The sequence below is a fragment of the Mobula hypostoma genome, chromosome 8 (genome assembly GCF_963921235.1).
Source record: "Mobula hypostoma chromosome 8, sMobHyp1.1, whole genome shotgun sequence".
In the NCBI taxonomy this organism is placed as follows: Eukaryota; Metazoa; Chordata; class Chondrichthyes; order Myliobatiformes; family Myliobatidae; genus Mobula; species Mobula hypostoma.
The window spans coordinates 161,716,690-161,735,966 of record NC_086104.1 but is presented as its reverse complement, the minus strand read 5'-3'; the positions used below and the strand labels follow the sequence as shown (position 1 = coordinate 161,735,966).

At 44.4% G+C, this 19,277-nt stretch overlaps 1 protein-coding gene across 2 annotated transcripts in view; it reads right to left on the bottom strand.

The window, feature by feature from the left end:
• The window catches only part of tgfa (transforming growth factor, alpha), a 126,670-nt gene extending 110,649 nt beyond the window's left edge, over nucleotides 1-16,021 (bottom strand). For both annotated transcript variants that reach the window (XM_063057248.1, XM_063057249.1), the window contains exon 1: nucleotides 15,913-16,021. In XM_063057248.1, coding sequence (XP_062913318.1) covers nucleotides 15,913-15,955 — 43 coding nt within the window. In that variant the 5' untranslated portion in view covers nucleotides 15,956-16,021. The remainder of the gene's footprint in view (nucleotides 1-15,912) is intronic.
• Nucleotides 16,022-19,277: the final 3,256 nt, after the last annotated feature.

Below are 19,277 nucleotides of genomic sequence, written 5' to 3'. Positions count from 1 at the left end.
AGGATGTTGCTGGGTCTGGAGGACCTGTGTTATAAGGAAAGATTGAATTGGTTCGAATCGTAATACCTGGAACGTAGAAGATTGAGGGGAGATTTGATAGCGGTATACAAAATTATGAGGGGCATATATAGGGTCAATGCAAGCAGGTCATTCCACTGAGATTGTGTGGAACCACAATTAGAGGTCATGGGTTAAGGCTGAAAGATGAAAAGTTTAAGGAGAATATTTTGATCGAGGCACAACTGTGCAAGCATGTGGACGTCAGTGAGTTAAACTGGCGGAGAGGATTTAAAAAGAAGACAGCTTTATAGAGCGAGCAATAGAGTACGGGGAGTCAGAGCCGAGGGAGTCAGAGTAGAAGGGCTTTGGCTCATTGGGGCTTCAGGAATAATGGGTCAAGGCGAGGTAAGTTACTTGTTAAGAATAGGAATAGGAAGTATGTCTGTGAGGCCAGTGTTCTGTACTGGATCTCAGATGTGGGATGTCCAGGAGACTCCCAGCTTCCTGGACGGCCACATCAGTGCTAGGTGCATCGAGCTACAGCTCCTTAGAGACCACATTAGGGAACTGGACATGCAGCTCAATGACTTACATCTGGTCAGGGAAAGTGAGGAGGTGACAGAGGAGCTATAGGCAAGTAGTCACACTGGGGCATTGGGAGACAGATAAGTACGTCACAGTCAGGAGGGGGAAGGGCAAAAGTCAGATACTGGAGAGTACACCTGTAGCTGTCCCCCTTTACAATAAGTACTCCTGTTTGAGTACTGTTGGGGGTGGGGGGGGCAGGGAAACGACTTTATTGGGGGAAGCAACAGTGGCAGTGCCTCTGGCACAGAGTCTGGCCCTGTGGCTCAGAAGGGTAGGGAAAGGAAGAGGATTGCAGCAGTGATAGGGGACTTTAGAGTTAGGGGGTCAGACAGGCGATTCTGTGGATGAAGGAAAGAAACATGAATGGTAGTTTGCCTCCCAGGTGCCAGGGTCTGGGATGTTTCTGATCGTGTCCACAATATCCGGAAGTGGGAAGGTGAACAGCCAGAGGTCATGGTACATATTGGTACCAATGACATAGGTAGGAAAAGGGAGGAAGTCCTGAAAACAGACTACAGGGAGTTAGGAAAAAAGCTGAGAAGCAAGACCTCAAAGTAGTAATCTTGGGATTACTGCCTGTGCCACGCGACAATGAGTGTAGGAATAGAGTGAGATGGAGGATGAATGAAGGGTTGAGGGATTGGAGCAGGGGGCAAGGATTCAGATTTCTGGATCTTTGGGACCACTTCTCTTTGTCTTTCTGAGACAGCACTCCCTGAAAATGTCCTGAGTACTTTGTAGGCTAGTATCCAAGATGGAGCTGACTAGACTTACAACCTTCCGCAGCTTCTTTCAGTCCTGTGCAGTAGCCCCTCCATACCAGACAGTGATGCAGCCTGTCAGAATGCTCTCCACCGTACAACTATAGAAGTTTGAGTGTATTTGTTGACATGCCAAATCTCTTCAAACTCCTAATAAAGTATAGCCACCGTCTTGCCTTCTTTATAACTACATTAATATGTTGGAACCAGGTTAGAACCTCAGAGACCTTGACACCCAGGAACTTGAAACTGCTCACTCTCTCCACTTCTGAACCCTCTATGAGGATTGTTATGTGTTCCTTCGTCTTAACCTTCCTGAAATCCACAATCAGCTCTTTCGTCTTACTGACGTTGAGTGCCAGGATGTTGCTGCAGCACCATTCCACTAGTTGGCATATCTCACTCCTGTACACCCTCTCGTCACCACCTGAGATTCTACCAACAATGGCTGTATTGTCAGCAAATTTATAGATGGTATTTGAGCTATACCTAGCCACACTGTCATGTGTAGATATAGAGTAGAACAGTGGGCTAAGCACACACCAAGGTGCGCCAGTGTAGATCGTCAGCAAGGAGTATATGTTATTACCAATCCGCACAGATTGTGGTCTTCCAATTAGGAAGTCAAGGATCCAATTGCAGAGGGAGGTACAGAGGCCCCGGTTCTGTAACTTCTCATTCAGGATTGTGGGAATTATGCCATTAAATGCTGAGCTATAGTTGATGAACAGCATCCTAACGTAGGTGAGAGGCATTGATCATGTTGATAGTCAGAGGCTTTTTCCTAGGGCTGAAATGGCTAACATGAGAGGATACAGTTTTACTGAGCTTGGAAGGAAGTACAGTGAAGATGTCAGGGGCAAGTTTTTTTTAATGCAGGGAGAGGTGAGTGCATGGAATGGGCCGCTGGCGACAGTGGTGGAGGTGGATACAACAGGGCCTTTGAAGATGCTCCTGGATAGGTACATGGAGCTTAGAAAAATGGAGGGCTATTGGTAACCCTAGGTAATTTCTAAAGTAAACAAATGTTCGGCACAGCACTGTGGTCAAAGGGCTTGTAGTGTGCTGTAGGTTTTCCATGTTTCTATGTAGAATATGAGGGGAAACTTCTTCCACTCAGAGGTGGTGAGAATGTGTAATGAGCTGCCAATACAAATAGACAATAGGTGCAGGAGTAGGCCATTCGGCCCTTCGAGCCAGCACCGCCATTCACTCTGATCATCCACTATCAGTATCCAGTTCCTGCCTTATCCCCATAACCTTTGATTCTGCTACCTTTAAGAGCTCTATCCATCTCCTTTTTGAAAGCATCCAGAGACTTGGCCTCCACAGCCTTCTAGGGCACAGCATTCCATATATCCATCACTCTCTGGGTGAAAAAGTTTTTCCTCAACTCCGTTCTAAATGGCCTACCCCTAATTCTTAAACTGTGGCCTCTGGTTCTAGAGTCACCCATCAGCGGGAACATGCTTCCTGCCTGCAGCCCTTAATAATCTTATATGTTTCAATAAGATCCCCTCTCAGCCTTCTAAATTCCAGTCGCTCCAATCTTTCGACATATGTCAGACCCGCCATCCCAGGAATTAACCTTGTGAACCTACGCTGCACTCCCTCAATAACAAGAATGTCCTTCCTCAAATTTGGAGACCAAAACTGCACACAGTACTCCAGGTGTGGTCTCACCAGGGCCCTGTACAGCTGCAGAAGGACCTCTTTGCTCTTGTACTCAATTCCCCTTGTTATGAAGGCCAGCATGCCATTAGCTTTCTTCACTGCCTGCTGTACTTGCATGCTTGCTTTCAGTGACTGATGTACAAGAATACCTAGATCTCATTGTGCTTCCCTTTTTCCTAACTTGACTCCATTTAGATAATAATCTGCCTTCCTGTTCTTCCCACCAAAGTGGATAACGTCACATTTATCTACATTAAACTGCATCTGCCATGCATCTGCACACTCACCCAGCCTGTCCAAATCACCCTACATTCTCATAACATCCTCCTCACATTTCACACTGCCACCCAGCTTTGTGTCATCGGCAAATTTGCTAATGTTACTTTTAATTCCCTCATCTAAATCATTAATATATATTGTAAACAGCTGTGGTCCCAGCACTGAACCCTGCGGTACCCCACTGGTCACCGCCTACCATTCCGAAAGGGACCCGTTAATCGCTACTCTTTGTTTTCTGTCAGCCAGCCAATTTTCAATCCATGTCAGTACTCTGCCCCCAATACCATGTGCCCTAATTTTGCCCACTAATCTCCTATGTGGGACTTTATCAAAGGCTTTCTGAAAGTCTAGGTACACTACATCCACTGGCTCTCCCTTGTCCATTTTCATAGTTACGTCCTCAAAAAATTCCATAAGATTAGTCAAGCACAATTTCCCCTTCGTAAATCCTTGCTGACTCGGACCAATCCTGTTACTACTATCCAGATGTGTCGTAATTTCATCTTTTATAATTGACTCCAGCATCTTTCCCACCATCGGCATCAGGCTAACCAGTCTATAATTCCCTGTTTTCTCCCTTCCTCCCTTCTTGAAGAGAGGGACAACATTAGCCACCCTCCAATCCACAGGAACTGATCCTGAATCTATAGAACATTGGAAAATGATTACCAATGCGTCCACGATTTCTAAAGCCACCTCCTTAAGTACCCTGGGATGCAGACCATCAGGTCCCAGGGACTTATCAGCCTTCAGACCCAACAGCCTATCCAACACCATTTCCTGCCTAATATAAATTTCCTTCAATTCATCCATTACCCTAGGTCCTTTGGCCACTATTACATCTGGGAGATTGTTTGTGTCTTACCTAGTGAAGACAGATCCAAAGTACCTGTTCAACTTGTCTGCCATTTCCTTGTTCCCCATAATAAATTCACCCGCTTCTGTCTTCAAGGGCCTAATTTTGGTCTTAACCATTTTTTTCCTTTTCACATACCTAAAGAAGCTTTTACTGTCCTCCTTTATATTCTTGGCTAGTTTACCTTCGTACCTGATTTTTTTCTCCGCGTATTGCCTTTTTAGTTACTTTGTGTTGCTCTTTAAAAGTTTCCCAATCCGCCGGCTTCCCACTCGTCTTTGCTATGTTATACTTCTTCTCTTTTATTTTTATACTGTCCAATACTTCCTTTGTCAGCCACGGCATCCCCTTACTCCTGTTAGGATCTTTCTTCCTCTTTGGAACGAACTGATCCTGCACCTTCCACATTATTCCCAGAAACACTTGCCATTGCTGTTCCACTGTCATCCCTGCTAGGGTATTGCTCCATTGAACTTTGGCCAGCTCCTCCCTCATAGCACCATAGTTCCCTTTGTTCAACCGTAATACTGACACTTCCGAGTCCCTTCTCCCTCTCAAATTGTAGAATAAAACTTATCATATTATGGTCACTACCTCCTAATGGCTCCTTTACCTTGAGGTCCCTGATCAAATCCGGTTCATTGCACAATACTAAATCTAGAATCCAAATCTCTTACTAACTCTTCCTTCAGTTAGTCCTGACGAAGGGTCTCGGCCTGAAACGTTGACTGTACCTCTTCCTAGAGATGCTGCCTGGCCTGCTGCATTCACCAGCAACTTTGATGTGTGTATCTAGAATTGTGTTCTCTCTGGTAGGCTCCAGTACAAGTTGTTCTAAGAATCCATCTCGGAGGGACTCCACAAATTCCCTTTCTTGTGGTCTAGTACCAACCTGATTCCTCCAGTCTACCTGCATGTTGAAGTCCCCCATAACAACTGTAGCATTACCTTTGCGATATGCCAATTTTAACTCTTGATTCAACTTACACCCTACATCCAGACTACTGTTTGGGGGCCTGTAGATAACTCCCATTAGGGTCTTTCTACCCTTAGAATTTCTCAGTTTTATCCATACTGACTCAACATCTCCTGATTCTATGCCTCCCTCGCAAGGGACTGAATATCATTCCTCACCAACAGAGCCACCCCACCCCTTCTGCCCATCAGTCTGTCCTTTCGATAGGACATATATCCTTGAATATTCATTTCCCAGGCCCTGTCCACTTGAAGCCATGTCTCTGTTATTCCCACAACATCATACTTACCAATTTCCAACTGAGCCTCAAGCTAGTCCACTTTATTTCTTATACTCCATGTTTTCATATATAATACTTTTAATTCATTACTCCCCTCACCTCCCATATCAAATCCCAGATGACTCTGCCATAGTTGGACGCATCAGCAAGGGAGATGAGGCTGAGTACAGGGCTACGGTAGGAAACTTTGTCACATGGTGTGAGCAGAATTATCTGCAGCTTAATGTGAAAAAGACTAAGGAGCTGGTGGGAGACCTGAGGAGAGCTAAGATACCGGTGACCCCTGCTTCCATCCAGTGGGTCAGTGTGGACATGGTGGAGGATTACAAATACCTGGGGATACGAATTGACCATAAACTGGACTGGTCAAAGAACACTGAGGCTGTCTACAAGAAGGGTCAGAGCCGTCTCTATTTCCTAAGGAGACTGAGGTCATTTAACATCTGTCGGACGACGCAGTGGATGTTCTACGAGTCTGTGGTGGCCAGTGCTATCATGTTTGCTGTTGTGTGCTGGGGCAGCAGGCTGAGGGTGGCAGACTCCAACAGAATCAACAAACTCATTCGTAAGGCCAGTGATGTTGTGGGGATGGAACTGGACTCTCTGATGGTGATGTCTGAAAAGAGAATGCTGTCTAAGTTGCATGCCATCTTGGACAATGTCTCCCATCCACTACATAATGTACTGGGTGAGCACAGGAGTACATTCAGCCAGAGACTCATTCCACCGAGATGCAACACAGAGCGTCATAGGAAGTCATTCCTGCCTGTGGCCATCAAACTTTACAACTCCTCCCTTGGAGGGTCAGACACCCTGAGCCAATAGGCTGGTCCTGGACTTATTTCATAATTTACTGGCATAATTTACATATTACTATTTAACTATTTATGGTTCTATTACTATTTATTATTCATGGTGCAACTGTAACGAAAACCAATTTCCCCCGGGATCAATAAAGTATGACTATGACTATCAATTCCTATTTCACTTGGCCATACTGTACGATCCCTTCTTCAGCTTTCTGCTCTGTTGATTCTGCTGTCTTTCTTAACTTTTCTTATTCTCACTTTCCCTTTATCTCCATCCTTATGTTTCCAGTTCGTCCCCTACCCCGTCCCCCCACTACTTAGTTTAAACACACCCGTGTTGTAGAGGCAAACCTGCCTGCCAGAATGCTGGTGCCCCGCTTATTAAGGTGCAACCCGTCCTTTTTGTACAATTCATCCTTACCCCGAAACATACCCCAGTGGTCCAAGAATGTAAATCCTTGCTTCCTGCACCAGTTCCTCAGCCACACATTCAGATCCATTATCTCCCTGTTCTTGACCACTCCAGCACGGGGAACTGGAAGCAAACCGGAGATAACCACCCTGGAAGTCCTGCTTTTCAGCCTTCTTCCGAATTCTCTGAAGTCACGCCGTAGAATGTCTTTCCTGTTCTTTCCCACGTCACTTGTGCCAACATACACCGCCACTTCCGGATGTTCACCTTCACTCTTGAAGATTCCCTGCAATCAGTCCGTGACATCCTGGATCCCGGCACCAGGGAGGCAACACACCATCCTTAAATCCCGCCTGTTGCCGCAGAAACCCCTTTCTGTACCTCTCACTATGGAGTCCCCTACTACCACGGCTCTGCCTGACATCTGTCTCCTCAGCTTTGCCTCAGCGCCAATTGTTGACTAGCAGACCCGTCTGCCTCTCAGACTGGCACTGTCTTCTGTCCCGACAGCTTCCAAGAGGGAGAACCTGTTTACGAGAGGCACATCTCCCGGGGTCTCCTGTACTTCAAGCATCCTTTCCTTGCTCATCGTCGTCCTCTTTCTCTCTTCCTGTATCCTGGGTGTAACGACCTCACTGTAGGTCTTGTTCAGAAAACTCTCGTTCTCCCAGATGAACCTAATGTCATCCAGTTTCCTCTCCAGTGCTGCAACACGGTCCTTCAGAAGCTGAATCTGGACACGTTTTCCGCAGGTGTAGGAGCCAGAGGCACCATCAGTCTCCCTGACTTCCCACATCATGCACGCAGCACACTGAATCAGCCTAGCGGTCATCTCTTCACCACTTCTCACCCTCTCCAACTGTGGCGTAGTCTCCACTCTCAGCCTCCTCGCCGAAGACTCCTGAGCCAAAGACTCGCACTTCCCTCGACAAGGCCGCTCCCCGAGAGCGAGCCTTGCTTATATTAGCTGGTAATTTGAGTAATTAGCTTCACCTGCCGCGCCTCCTCCGACCTGGTGCACGCCAGCTTGATTTCAACACTTAAAAGAAGTTTGAGTCAGTACACGTATTGTAGTGGCATGGAGGGCTATGGTTCCGGTGCAGGTTGATGGAAGCAGGCAGTTTAAAGTTGTTCGGCACAGGCCAGATGCGCTGAAGGGCCTATTTCTCTGCTGTACTTTTCTATGATTCTATGACTCTAATTTCTTCTTACCTGTGAGAAAGAAACCCCTACTTTGTCAATCTCTTCCTGACACCAGATGTATCTGCCTGAGCTTTTCTGTTGTGTGGCGATTAGAACTACTGTACATGCAGGGATTTGACTGGGGCCTCACCACCCACCGGTATACAGCACCCTATCATTCATCTCTCGCGATTTAGCAGACCATGTTCAGCCACCGATTGTCATGAACCACACTGAGTTCTAATTTCAACACACTGACTTCAACCTACATTCTGTTTGGCAACTACTAGGTTTAACCATACATGCATCAGTGTTTCAAGATATTTCACAAGCCCTTAACGGATCAGTTTTAAAGAGAAGTCTATAATGAAAAATGTTTGCATGAGATGGATCTGCAATCCGAACACAACAAGAAAGAGCATCTGGGAGTTTCTGTCTTCCATAGCTAAAGCCCGTCTTTTCATATTATGCCAGGATTCCCTGCAACATCTTTAGCACAGATTAGGGGAGATTAGCAGGGAGACTAAGCTACCAATTTACTCAAACAAAATTAAATCCCTTGTTTACTTGTAAAAATATCTGTGCAAAGAAGAGAGAAGAGTGCATACTAATGAATCTGGCTCTTGTTCTGGAAGAGTTGCAACAGCAAATGTGGTCCAGTTTGTTGCTGCTTTCGTTGGCCTTTGTTTCACTGGCGTGGGGAGTAGGCTGGGGGACAGGAAGCAACAGGCATAGCACCTTTCAAAACTTCAAGAGGAAACCACAATCTTAAAATGATTATGGTTCTCCCTGCTGCCCAGCCCAGGAAAGTTTGAACCAAAAATGTTGGCTCAAAGGCCTGGATGAAAAATAAGGGGGGAGGGGGAGAGGGAGAGGGAGGGGGAGAATGTGTTAGCGGTTCAACAACACTTTGTTGGGTAGCAGAGAGGTAGATGTCTGGAGACGGGCAAAAACACTCAGACAGTGCAGAGAATTCCCTCACCTTGAACTGGAGGAAGGGTGGAAAGTTGAGAATTCCTCACTGCCAACATCCTGTGTGCAGGAGGAAGGACTGAGAATCACCATGAAGGAAAACAGTGTGGGAAAAAGGCCCTTTGGCACAATTCATCCGTGCTGACCATATTGCCTTCCTGAGATAGACCACTTCCTATCTACGTATCTGCTCCAAAGTCCCCTAAACATTACACTTCCCTCAATCACTCCCTCTGGCAACTCATTCCATATGTGCACCACCCATTGTGTTTGAAAAATGCCCCTCAGATTCCTTTTAGATCTTTCTGCACGCACTTTAAACCTACACAATCTCATTTTTGATTCCTATACCCTTTGTAAAAAATGTGCCTGTCCATCATATGATTTTATAAACTTCCATAAAGCCATCCCTTAGCCTCCTTCAATCCAGGAAAGAGTCCTGGCCTGTCTGGCGGTGGGGGGGGAAGGGAGCTGCAACACTGCGTGGGGGGCAGCGGGTGGGGAGCTGCAACGTTCGGGGGGGCAGTGGCGGTGGTGGTGGGGGAGTGACGGGGGAGCCGCAGCACCCATGGGTGGGGGCAGCATCGCAGCAGCCAGATTTTTGCACGTGAGATATGAAACCAAGATTCCAATCAGGTGATATATACTAATTCCCAACACCAATGAAAGAAAAATTGATTTGTATCAATATTTATCCCTCAACACTTAGCAAATGATCAGGTTGCAAGATACTTTGATTGGAAAAATAACCAATTCAGATCTTGAAGGGTTAACACAGAGCCCTCAGTTGATAGTAAGTGTGCAGAGAGATGCTGGAGGGAACAAATCTAACTCTGTGTGACAGGAATACAGTCAGAACCGATTATACCTCACTTTACAAACTCAACTCTCAGTTTAATTTAAATGAAAGCACAATTCGCAAGAGGCTGCCTTCCTGACATAGGATCAAAGTTGCCAACTTGAATTACGTCTTACTTCTGCCTTGAACTATATATTCATTTTTAAAAATAATCAATATTCTATCTGACTCATCTGCCTTCAGCATAACCATGCGGAAATGAACAGCACCCCAGGCTGTAACTCCAATGCTTAGTTCCGATCGCTGTGCAGGCTGTAAACGCAAGACGTGAATTCAATTAAGGAATGAGTTGGGAACTGGTGTTTTGTCACCGAATGATAGTACAGGGGGAACCGACCATATGTGTGATCTCAACATAAACTGTACTTCTGGTTTAAAATACATCAAGGCCATAAAGGAAGAGAATCTTTTGACCACCTTTGCCTGATCATCAAAATCATTCCACCTTACCCTGCACATCCTGTACTTAAAAAAAAAACACATCAATATCCTGACCGGGAAATCACAAGACAAAGGAGCAGAAGTAGGCCATTCTGCCCATCGAGTCTGCTCCGCCACTCCACCATGAGCTATACTATTCTCCCATCTAGTTCCAATTTCCAGCTTTTTCCCCATATCCCTTGATACCCTGACTAATTAGATACCTATCAATCTCCTCCTTAAACACCCTCAATGATCGGGCCTCCACAGCTGTATGTGGCAACCAATTCCATAGATCCACGACCCTCTGGCTAAAAAAAATTCTCCTCGCCTCTAATTTTAAGACTGTGGCCTCTTGTCCTGGACTCACCCACCAAGGGAAACAGCCTTTCCACATCTATTCTGTCCAATCCTTTCAACATTCGAAATGTTTCTATGAGATCCCCTCTCATTCTTCTATACTCTAATGAATACAGTCCAACAGCCGACAAATGCTCCTCATATGTTAGCCCCTGCATTCCAGGAATCATCCTCGTAAATCTTCTCTGAACTCTCTCCAACATCAGTACATCCCTTCTAAGATAGGGGGCCCAAAACTGCACACAGCATTCTAAATGAGGTCTCACCAGTGCCCCATAGAGTCTCATCAACACCTCCTTACTCTTATACATTATTCCTCTTAAAATGAATGCCAACATAGCATTCACTTTCCTTACTGCCCATCCAACCTGGTGGTTAACCTTTAGGGTATCTTGCATGAGGACCCCAAAGTCCCTTTGCACTTCCGATTTTTGAATTTTCTCCCCATCTAAATAATAATCTGCCCGATTATTTCTTCTTCTTCCAAAATGTACAACCGTACATTTCTCAACATTGTATCTCATCTGCCATTTTCTTGCCCACTCTCCTAAACTGACCAAGTCTCTCTGCAACCTTTCCGTTTCTTCAACACTTCCTGCTCCTCCACCTGTCTTGCTGTCATCCACAAATTTAGCCACAAAACCATTTAATCCATAATCTAAATCATTGATATACATTGTAAAAAGAAGTGGCCTCAACACCGACCCTCGCAGAACACCACTAGTAACCGGCAACCAATCAGAATAGGATCCCTTTATTCCCACCCTTTGCTTTCTGCCTATCAGCCAATACTCCACCCATTCCACTCATTACAGGAATTACTTTCCTGTAATTCCATGGGCTCTCATCTTATTAAGCAGCCTCACATGCAGCACCTTATTGAAGGCCTTTAGAAAATCCAAATACACAACATCCACAGCCTCTCCCTTGTCAATCGTATTTGAGATTACCTCAAAAAATTCCAATAGGTTGGTGAGGCAGGATCTTCCCTTCATGAAACCATGCTGGCTTGGGCCTATCTTGTCATGCACCTCGAGGTATTTCATAACCTCGTCCTTGAGGATCGACTCCAATCGCTTTTCAACTACTGATGTCAGACTAATGGGTCTGTAACTTTCTTTTTGCTGCCTCCCTCCTTTCTTAAACATCGGAACTACATTTGCGACTTTCCAGTCCTCCGGAATGTCTATCATTATTACTGGGTCAAAATCGTAGAATTATTGAACTCTCCGATGTTTCCGATGGGTTCCAATATTTCAGATGTGATCGAGGCAGAGGAATGAAAGGTGGGGGAGAAGCATTGCTTGTTAGGGAAAATATTACAGCAGTGCTCAGGCAGGACAGATTAGAGGGCTTGTCTACTGAATCCTTATGGGTGGAGCTGAGAAACAGGAAAGGTATGGCCACATTAGTGGGATTGTATTACAGACCACCCAATAGTCAATGAGAATTGGAAGAGCAAATCTGCAGGGAAATAGCAAGCAACTGCAGGAAACAAAGTTGCAGTGGTAGGGGATTTTAATTTTCCATATATTGATTGGGACTCCCATTATGTTAGGGGTCTAGATGGTTTAGAGTTTGTAAAATGTGTTCAGGAAAGTTTTCTAAATCAATATGTAGAGGGACCAACTAGAGGGGATGCAATATTGGATCTCCTGTTAGGAAACGAGTTAGGACAGGTGACGGAAGTCTGTGTAGGGGAGCACTTTGGTTCCAGTGATCATAACACCATTAGTTTCAACTTGATCCTGGACAAGGATAGATCTGGTCCAAGGGTTAAGGTTCTTAACTGGAAGGCGGCCAAGTTTGAAGAAATGAGAAAGGATCTAAAATGCGTGGATTGGGACAGGTTGTTCTCTGGCAAGGATGTGATTGGTAGGTGGAAAGCCTTCAAAGGAGAAATTTTGAGAGTGCAGAATTTGTATGTTCCTGTCAGGATTAAAGGCAAAGTGAATAGGAATAAGGAACCTTGGTTCTCAAGGGATATTGCAACTCTGATAAAGAAGAAGAGGGAGTTGTATGACATGTATAGGAAGCAGGGAGTAAATAAGGTGCTTGAGGAGTATAAGAAGTGCAAGAAAATACTTAAGAAATCAGAAGTGCTAAAAGAAGACATGAGGTTGCATTGGCAGTCAAAGTGAAGGATAATCCAAAGAGCTTTTACAGGTATATTAAGAGCAAAAGGATTGTAAGGGATAAAATTGGTCCTCTTGAAGATCAGAGTGGTCGGCTATGTGCGGAACCAAAGGAAATGGGGGAGATCTTAAATAGGTTTTTTGTGTCTGTATTTACTAAGGAAACTGGCATGAAGTCTATGGAATTAGGGAAAACAAGTAGTGAGATCATGGAAACTGTACAGATCGAAAAGGAGGAGGTCCTTGCTGTCTTGAGGAAAATTAAAGTGGATAAATCCCCGGGACCTGACAGGGTGTTCCCTCGGACCTTGAAGGAGACTGGTGTTGAAATTGCAGGGGCCCTGACAGAAATATTTAAAATGTCGCTGTCTACAGGTGAGGTGCCGGAGGATTAGAGAGTGGCTCATGTTGTTCCGTTGTTTAAAAAAGGATCGAAAAGTAATCCGGGAAATTATAGGCTGGTAAGTTTACTGTCGGTAGTAGGTAAGTTATTGGAGGGAGTGCTGAGAGACAGAATCTACAAGCATTTGGATAGACAGGGACTTATTAGGGAGAGTCAACATGGCTTTGTGCGTGGTAGGTCATGTTTAACCAATCTACTGGAGTTTTTCGAGGAGGTTACCAGGGAAGTGGATGAAGGGAAGGCAGTGGATATTATCTACATGGACTTCAGTAAGGCCTTTGACAAGGTCCCGCATGGGAGGTTAGTTAGGAAAATTCAGTCGCTAGGTATACATGGAGAGGTGGTAAATTGGATCAGACATTGGCTCAATGGAAGAAGCCAAAGAGTGGTAGTAGAGAATTGCTTCTCCGAGTGGAGGCCTGTGACTAGTGGTGTGCCACAGGGATCAGTGCTGGGTCCATTGTTATTTGTCATCTATATCAATGATCTGGATGATAATGTGGTAAATTGGATCAGCAAATTTGCTGATGATACAAAGATTGGAGGTGTAGTAGACAGTGAGGAAGGTTTTCAGAGCCTGCAGAGGGACTTGGACCATCTGGAAAAATGGGCTGAAAAATGGCAGATGGAGTTTAATGCAGACAAGTGTGAGGTATCGCACGTTGGAAGGACAAACCAAGAAAGAACATACAGGGTTAATGGTAAGGCACTGAGGAGTGCAGTGGAACAGAGGGATCTGGGAATACAGATACAAAATTCCCTAAAAGTGGTGTCACAGGTAGATAGGGTTGTAAAGAGAGCTTTTGGTACATTGGCCTTTATTAATCGAACTATTGAGTATAAGAGCTGGAATGTTATGATAACATTATGGTTGTATAAGGCATTGGTGAGGCCGAATCTAGAGTATTGCATTCAGTTTTGGTCACCAAATTACAGGAAGGATATAAATAAGGTTGAAAGAGTGCAGAGAAGGTTTACAAGGTTGTTGCCGGGACTTGAGAAACTCAGTTACAGAGAAAGGTTGAATAGGTTAGGACTTTATTCCCTGGAGCGTAGAAGAATGAGGGGAGATTTGATAAAGGTATATAAAATTATGATGGGTATAGATACAGTGAATGCAAGCAGGCTTTTTCCACTGAGGCAAGAGGAGAAAAAAAACCAGAGGATATGGGTTAAGGGTGAGGGGGGAAAAATTTAAAGGGAACATTAGGGGGGGGCTTCTTCACACAGAGAGTGGTGGGATTGTGGAATGAGCTGCCAGTCGAGGTGGTAAATGCGGGTTCTTTTTTAACATTTAAGAATAAATTGGACAGATACATGGATGGGAGGTGTATGGAGGGATATGGTCCGTGTGCAGGTCAGTGGGACTAGGCAGAAAATGGTTCGGCACAGCCAAGAAGGGCCAAAAGGCCATTAGGAATGGGCAGCAGTCACAAGCCTCACCGATGCCATCCCAAAAATTGCCATGAGGGGATTTTGGACATGCAAAGCTCATCTGGTCCATCAATTGCATGAATAACAAGGAGACCATTCAGCCCCTCGCGTTTGTGTCATTATTTTAAGATTTAGATTACATCATAGCTAATCTACTCTTACATTAATTTAGTACAGAAACACACCATTAGGACCAATTAACCAAGATTCCCATTTAATCCAGTCACATTCGCCTGTGTTTGTCCCATATTCCTCTAAACCTGTCTTATACGTGTGCCTGTCAATGTAATGTTGTAATATCATTCCACATACTGATCATCCTTTGGTTCTTATTAATTCTCTCCCCTCTCATCTGGAACCGATGCCCTCTGGTTCTTCACTCCCCAACCCCGGGAAATTGAATGAAGTACAGACTGCTGACGGATCAATATTCATAACCACTCCAGTGATAGTGAAGTTTGTGGGAGCTTGCTATGCTCAATTTGGCAGCAATGATTCTTGCATTACAGCAGAGGCCGCACTTCAAAAGGACACCAGGAATTCTCAAGTTTCGGACATAACGAGATGCAAATATATGCAAGATTTTATGTTTCAAGGGGCAACTTCTGAAGCTTCGCCCTGTTGACAATATCACCGGAGGACTGATGATCAAGTACAATTATTCTCTCTATCATTAGGCTCGGTTAATTTACCTTTGATGCCCTTCTCGCAACACATTTTCAAACCAACTCCTTCACTGTGGAGTTTTTGAAGCCAGTATGCTGTGGCCCCTCCAGGTTTAACAGGGGTTACTAGTTTGAACCTTGTCCCAGGTCAATGTAGTAATTTGAAGTCTCTTAATTGAATTCGAAGCGATTCAAATTAAAACTACCTTCAGCCTCACTAACAGCTCGTAACTTTAAACACTGGCACTGCAGTGACCGATAGGTGAAGTATCAATCGAATTTGGAGCTTTCTGGTTAAAAAAAAAAAATCCTTACTATAAAATCAGTTTTAACGTTGCTCAGTCTCCGCGGTCCATGGAATATGGTGTTCCACTCTTCAGTAAGACGATAGCCCGGAGCTCTGATCAACTCTACCCGCTGTTTCAGCCAACCTGCTCTGAAAAACCGGCACTCAACAGCTCAGCCAAATCTGCCTTCAGTTTTTAATTAGAAAACCTGGAGTCACTTGCCTAAAGGTTGGGACTCTTTTTTTACTATAAAATGGTGAATTCGGATGTTTTTTTAAAATCCTTTAGAAATCAACCGGAGTCACAGACTCACAGATTGTTACAGTGCGACTGGACAATCGGATCGAGACTGTATACAGGGCAGAAAGCAAGAATTCTTTTGGCCTGAAGTAGCATCTTCTGGATTAGCAGCGGAACATGAACAGGTACAGACTCGCAGTGTGGCAAATAACAGCGAAACCAAACAGGTCTAAGGATTCCAGCACTTAAAAAATAGACAGCAGAAAATAAAATATTTCTGTAATTCTTAGAAGGGAAAAAGAAAGTGGTTGAATTCTTACCTGAAAGTATGATAATCACTTCCCCAATGGCACTCCACATCATACTTGTAGTTGTGTGTACACTCTGCGATTGCAGTGTTCGTGGGTTGGGCTGTCGTCAGGCAGAGACGGAGAGTGAATGTGACCCTCCAGGCAAAAGGGAGGACCTTTCCGCAAACTCTTAAAGCCGTATTACCCTCCTGCCAGGAATCAACAGTCGGCGTATCATTAAAACACACATTTGTTTTTCTTGGTTTCTTAAATACGCTTGAAAGAATTGTTATGTTTAACCACGTTGTAATTATAATGTTTGACCTAAATTTAAATATGAATACTTCTATCTTTGCTGATTCAGTGGCTCATTTGAATGTAAATATGCGGAGATACTGGTGCCGTCGTTATTATCTTCCAAAAGAAAATTAAAAACAGTATATACCTCGTGAAATGCCCATAGCTGTATAACTGCAGTAACATATATAGGGTGTCACTGTAAAATACTGGAAACTTGGTAGGCAATTCATACACAATTAGCTCCCACAAGAGCAATCACCTGGTCTGCGTTTAAAGATGCTGGTTGTGAAAGAGACATTACACCCTGGATCTGAAGAGAGTCTTGGTGTAGTTTCACCTGAGACAACAAACTGTTTTAAAATTTCACCTAGAAGATAGTACTCCCTTAGAACAGAGAACAACTAACAGAACAGCACAGCAACAAACCCTTCGGCCCACAATATTACCAAAATTAGATTAATTTTCTTCTGCCTGCACATTTTATTTAATTTTAGAGGTACAGCACAGATTAGCTCTTCCAGCCTTTCAGCTGCACTGCCCTAATTTAATTCTCATCCATATCCCTCCAATTTATGCATATTCATAAGCTTATCTAATAGTCTCTTAAACAGCACTGTTGTATCTGCAAACACGAGGAAACCTGCAGATGCTGGAAATTCAAACAACACACACAAAATGCTGGTGGAACACAGCAGGCCAGGCAGTTTGATGTAACGGGCTGAGACCCTTCATCAGGACTAATTTAAAGAAGAGATAGTAAGAGACTTGAAAGTGGGAGGGATAGAGGGAGATCGAAAATGATAGGAGAAGACAGGAGGGGGAGGGATGGAGCCAAGAGCTGGAAAGTTGATTGGCAAAAGGGATACAAGGCTGGAGAAGGGAGAGGATCATGGGATGGGAGGCCTAGGGAGAAAGATAGAGGGAGGGGAGCCCAGAGGATGGGCAAGGAGTTATAGTGAGAGGGACAGAGGGAGAAAAAAAAGAGATTGATTGATTGATTGATTGATTAAATAAATAAAGAAAGGAAGGAAGGATGGGGTACGAATGGGAGGAGGGGCATTAACGTAAGTTAGAGAAGTCAGTGTTCATGCCATCAGGTTGGAGGCTACCCAGACGGAATATAAGGTGTTGTTCCTCCAATCTGAGTATGGCTTCATCTTGACAGTACAGGAGGCTGTGGATGGACATATCAGAATGGGAATGGGAAGTGGAATTAAAATGTGTGGCCACTGGGAGATCCTGCTTTCTCTGACGGACAGAGTGTAGGTGTTCAGTGAAACGGTCTCCCAGCCTGCGTCGGGTCTCACCAATATATAGGAGGTCACACCAGGAGCATCGGACGCAGTATATCACCCCAGCCAACTCACAGGTGAAGTGTTGCCTCACCTGGAAGGACTGTCTGGAGCCCTGAATGGTGGTAAGGGAGGAAGTGTAAGGGCATGTGTAGCACTTGTTCCGCTTACAAGGATAAGTGCCAGGTGGGAAATCGGTGGGAAGGGATGGGGGGAACGAATGGACAAGGGAGTCACGTAGGGAGCGATCCCTGCGGAAAGCAGAAAGCTTGAGCACATCTTTCCCTCCATCCCTCTTTCATCCCTCACTGCTGCCATCAGGAAGAAAGTACGAGACCCTGAGGACTCACACCACCAGGTTCGGGAACAGTTATTACCCCTCAAACATCAGGTCCCACACCACCATGTTTAGGAACAGTTATTACCCCTCGACCATCAGGCTCTTGAACCAGAGAGGATAACTTCACCCAACTTCACTAGCCCCATCACTGAACTGGTCCCACAACCTGTGGACTCACTTTCAAGGTCTCTTCATCTCATGTTCTCCATGTTTATTGCACACTTATTATTATTATTAGGTCTTCTTTCTTTTTGTATTTGCAGAGTTTGCTGTCTTTTGCACTTTGGTTCTATGCCCATTTGATAGCGTCTTTCACTGAGTCTATTCTGGTTATTATTCTATGATGGATTTCTTGAGTATACCCTCAAGAAAATGAATATCAAGGTTGTATGCGGTAATATATATGTAGTTTGATAATAGATCTATTTTTAACTTTGAACTAAGCCTCAGAGATAAGAGTACTATCCACGACTGATGCATTGACTCCCAGTGTGTGAGAAGATGCTGGCATCAGTGAATTGTGTGGCTACTTGCCTGCCCACACTGGTGTTTGTATGAGGCTTGGTATGAGGTGTTGCATCTCTTAGAGGCGCCAATGCTGAAGTAAACAGCACAGTCCTGATCTGATGCGCCATTATCACAGATACCATCTTTGAAACATGTTGCACTGAGGCCTTATATGGAAGAGAATGTAAACATAATCTTGGCCAACATTCTTCTATCAACCAACAGTATCAGAGATTATTGCTTCTTGTTTGGTGTCAATTAGCGTGAATGTTTGCTAACAGCAGTAGTGACTACCACTTGAAAGGAACACAATGGATATGAAGCATTTTGAAATTTATTAACGATGTGACAAACTTTGTCCTTTACAACAGATGCCTTGGGATGCAATAGAGTGAACACAAAAAGCTCTTAAATTCTAGGCTGAGTACCAAGAGGATGATTCATACATATGATAATAAATGCAAAAATATCTTGGACAGGAGGAGACTGTTCAGCCCATCAAATCTAATATGACCCTCATCTCCATTGGCTGAGTTTCACTGATATCCTCTGATAGTTAAGTAAGGAGAAGATGCTTGGGAAGGGACCACAGGGCTAGGGAATTTCAGTTTGGTGACCTTGACAAGACATGGAGCAGTTCTTCATTCTTAGGCTGAAATGCAGACATTACTGGCAAGGCTATCATTTGCTCTTAATTATCTGTTCATCCTGTTTCAGAGGGAAATCAGCAACTACTTTGCTGTGGATCAGAATCACATACAACCCAGTCAGATGCAGACAGTGAATTCCTTTTCAACACTACTTTTATAAAACATTAGGGAATTTGACAACAAGCATTAGCTTTTATTTTATTTATTAACTGAACTTAAATTCCCCCAGTAGCCCCAGTAGGATATGAAACCACATTTTCTGATCATCTGCACAGATAGCAGGATTATATGACTGATAATGTAACC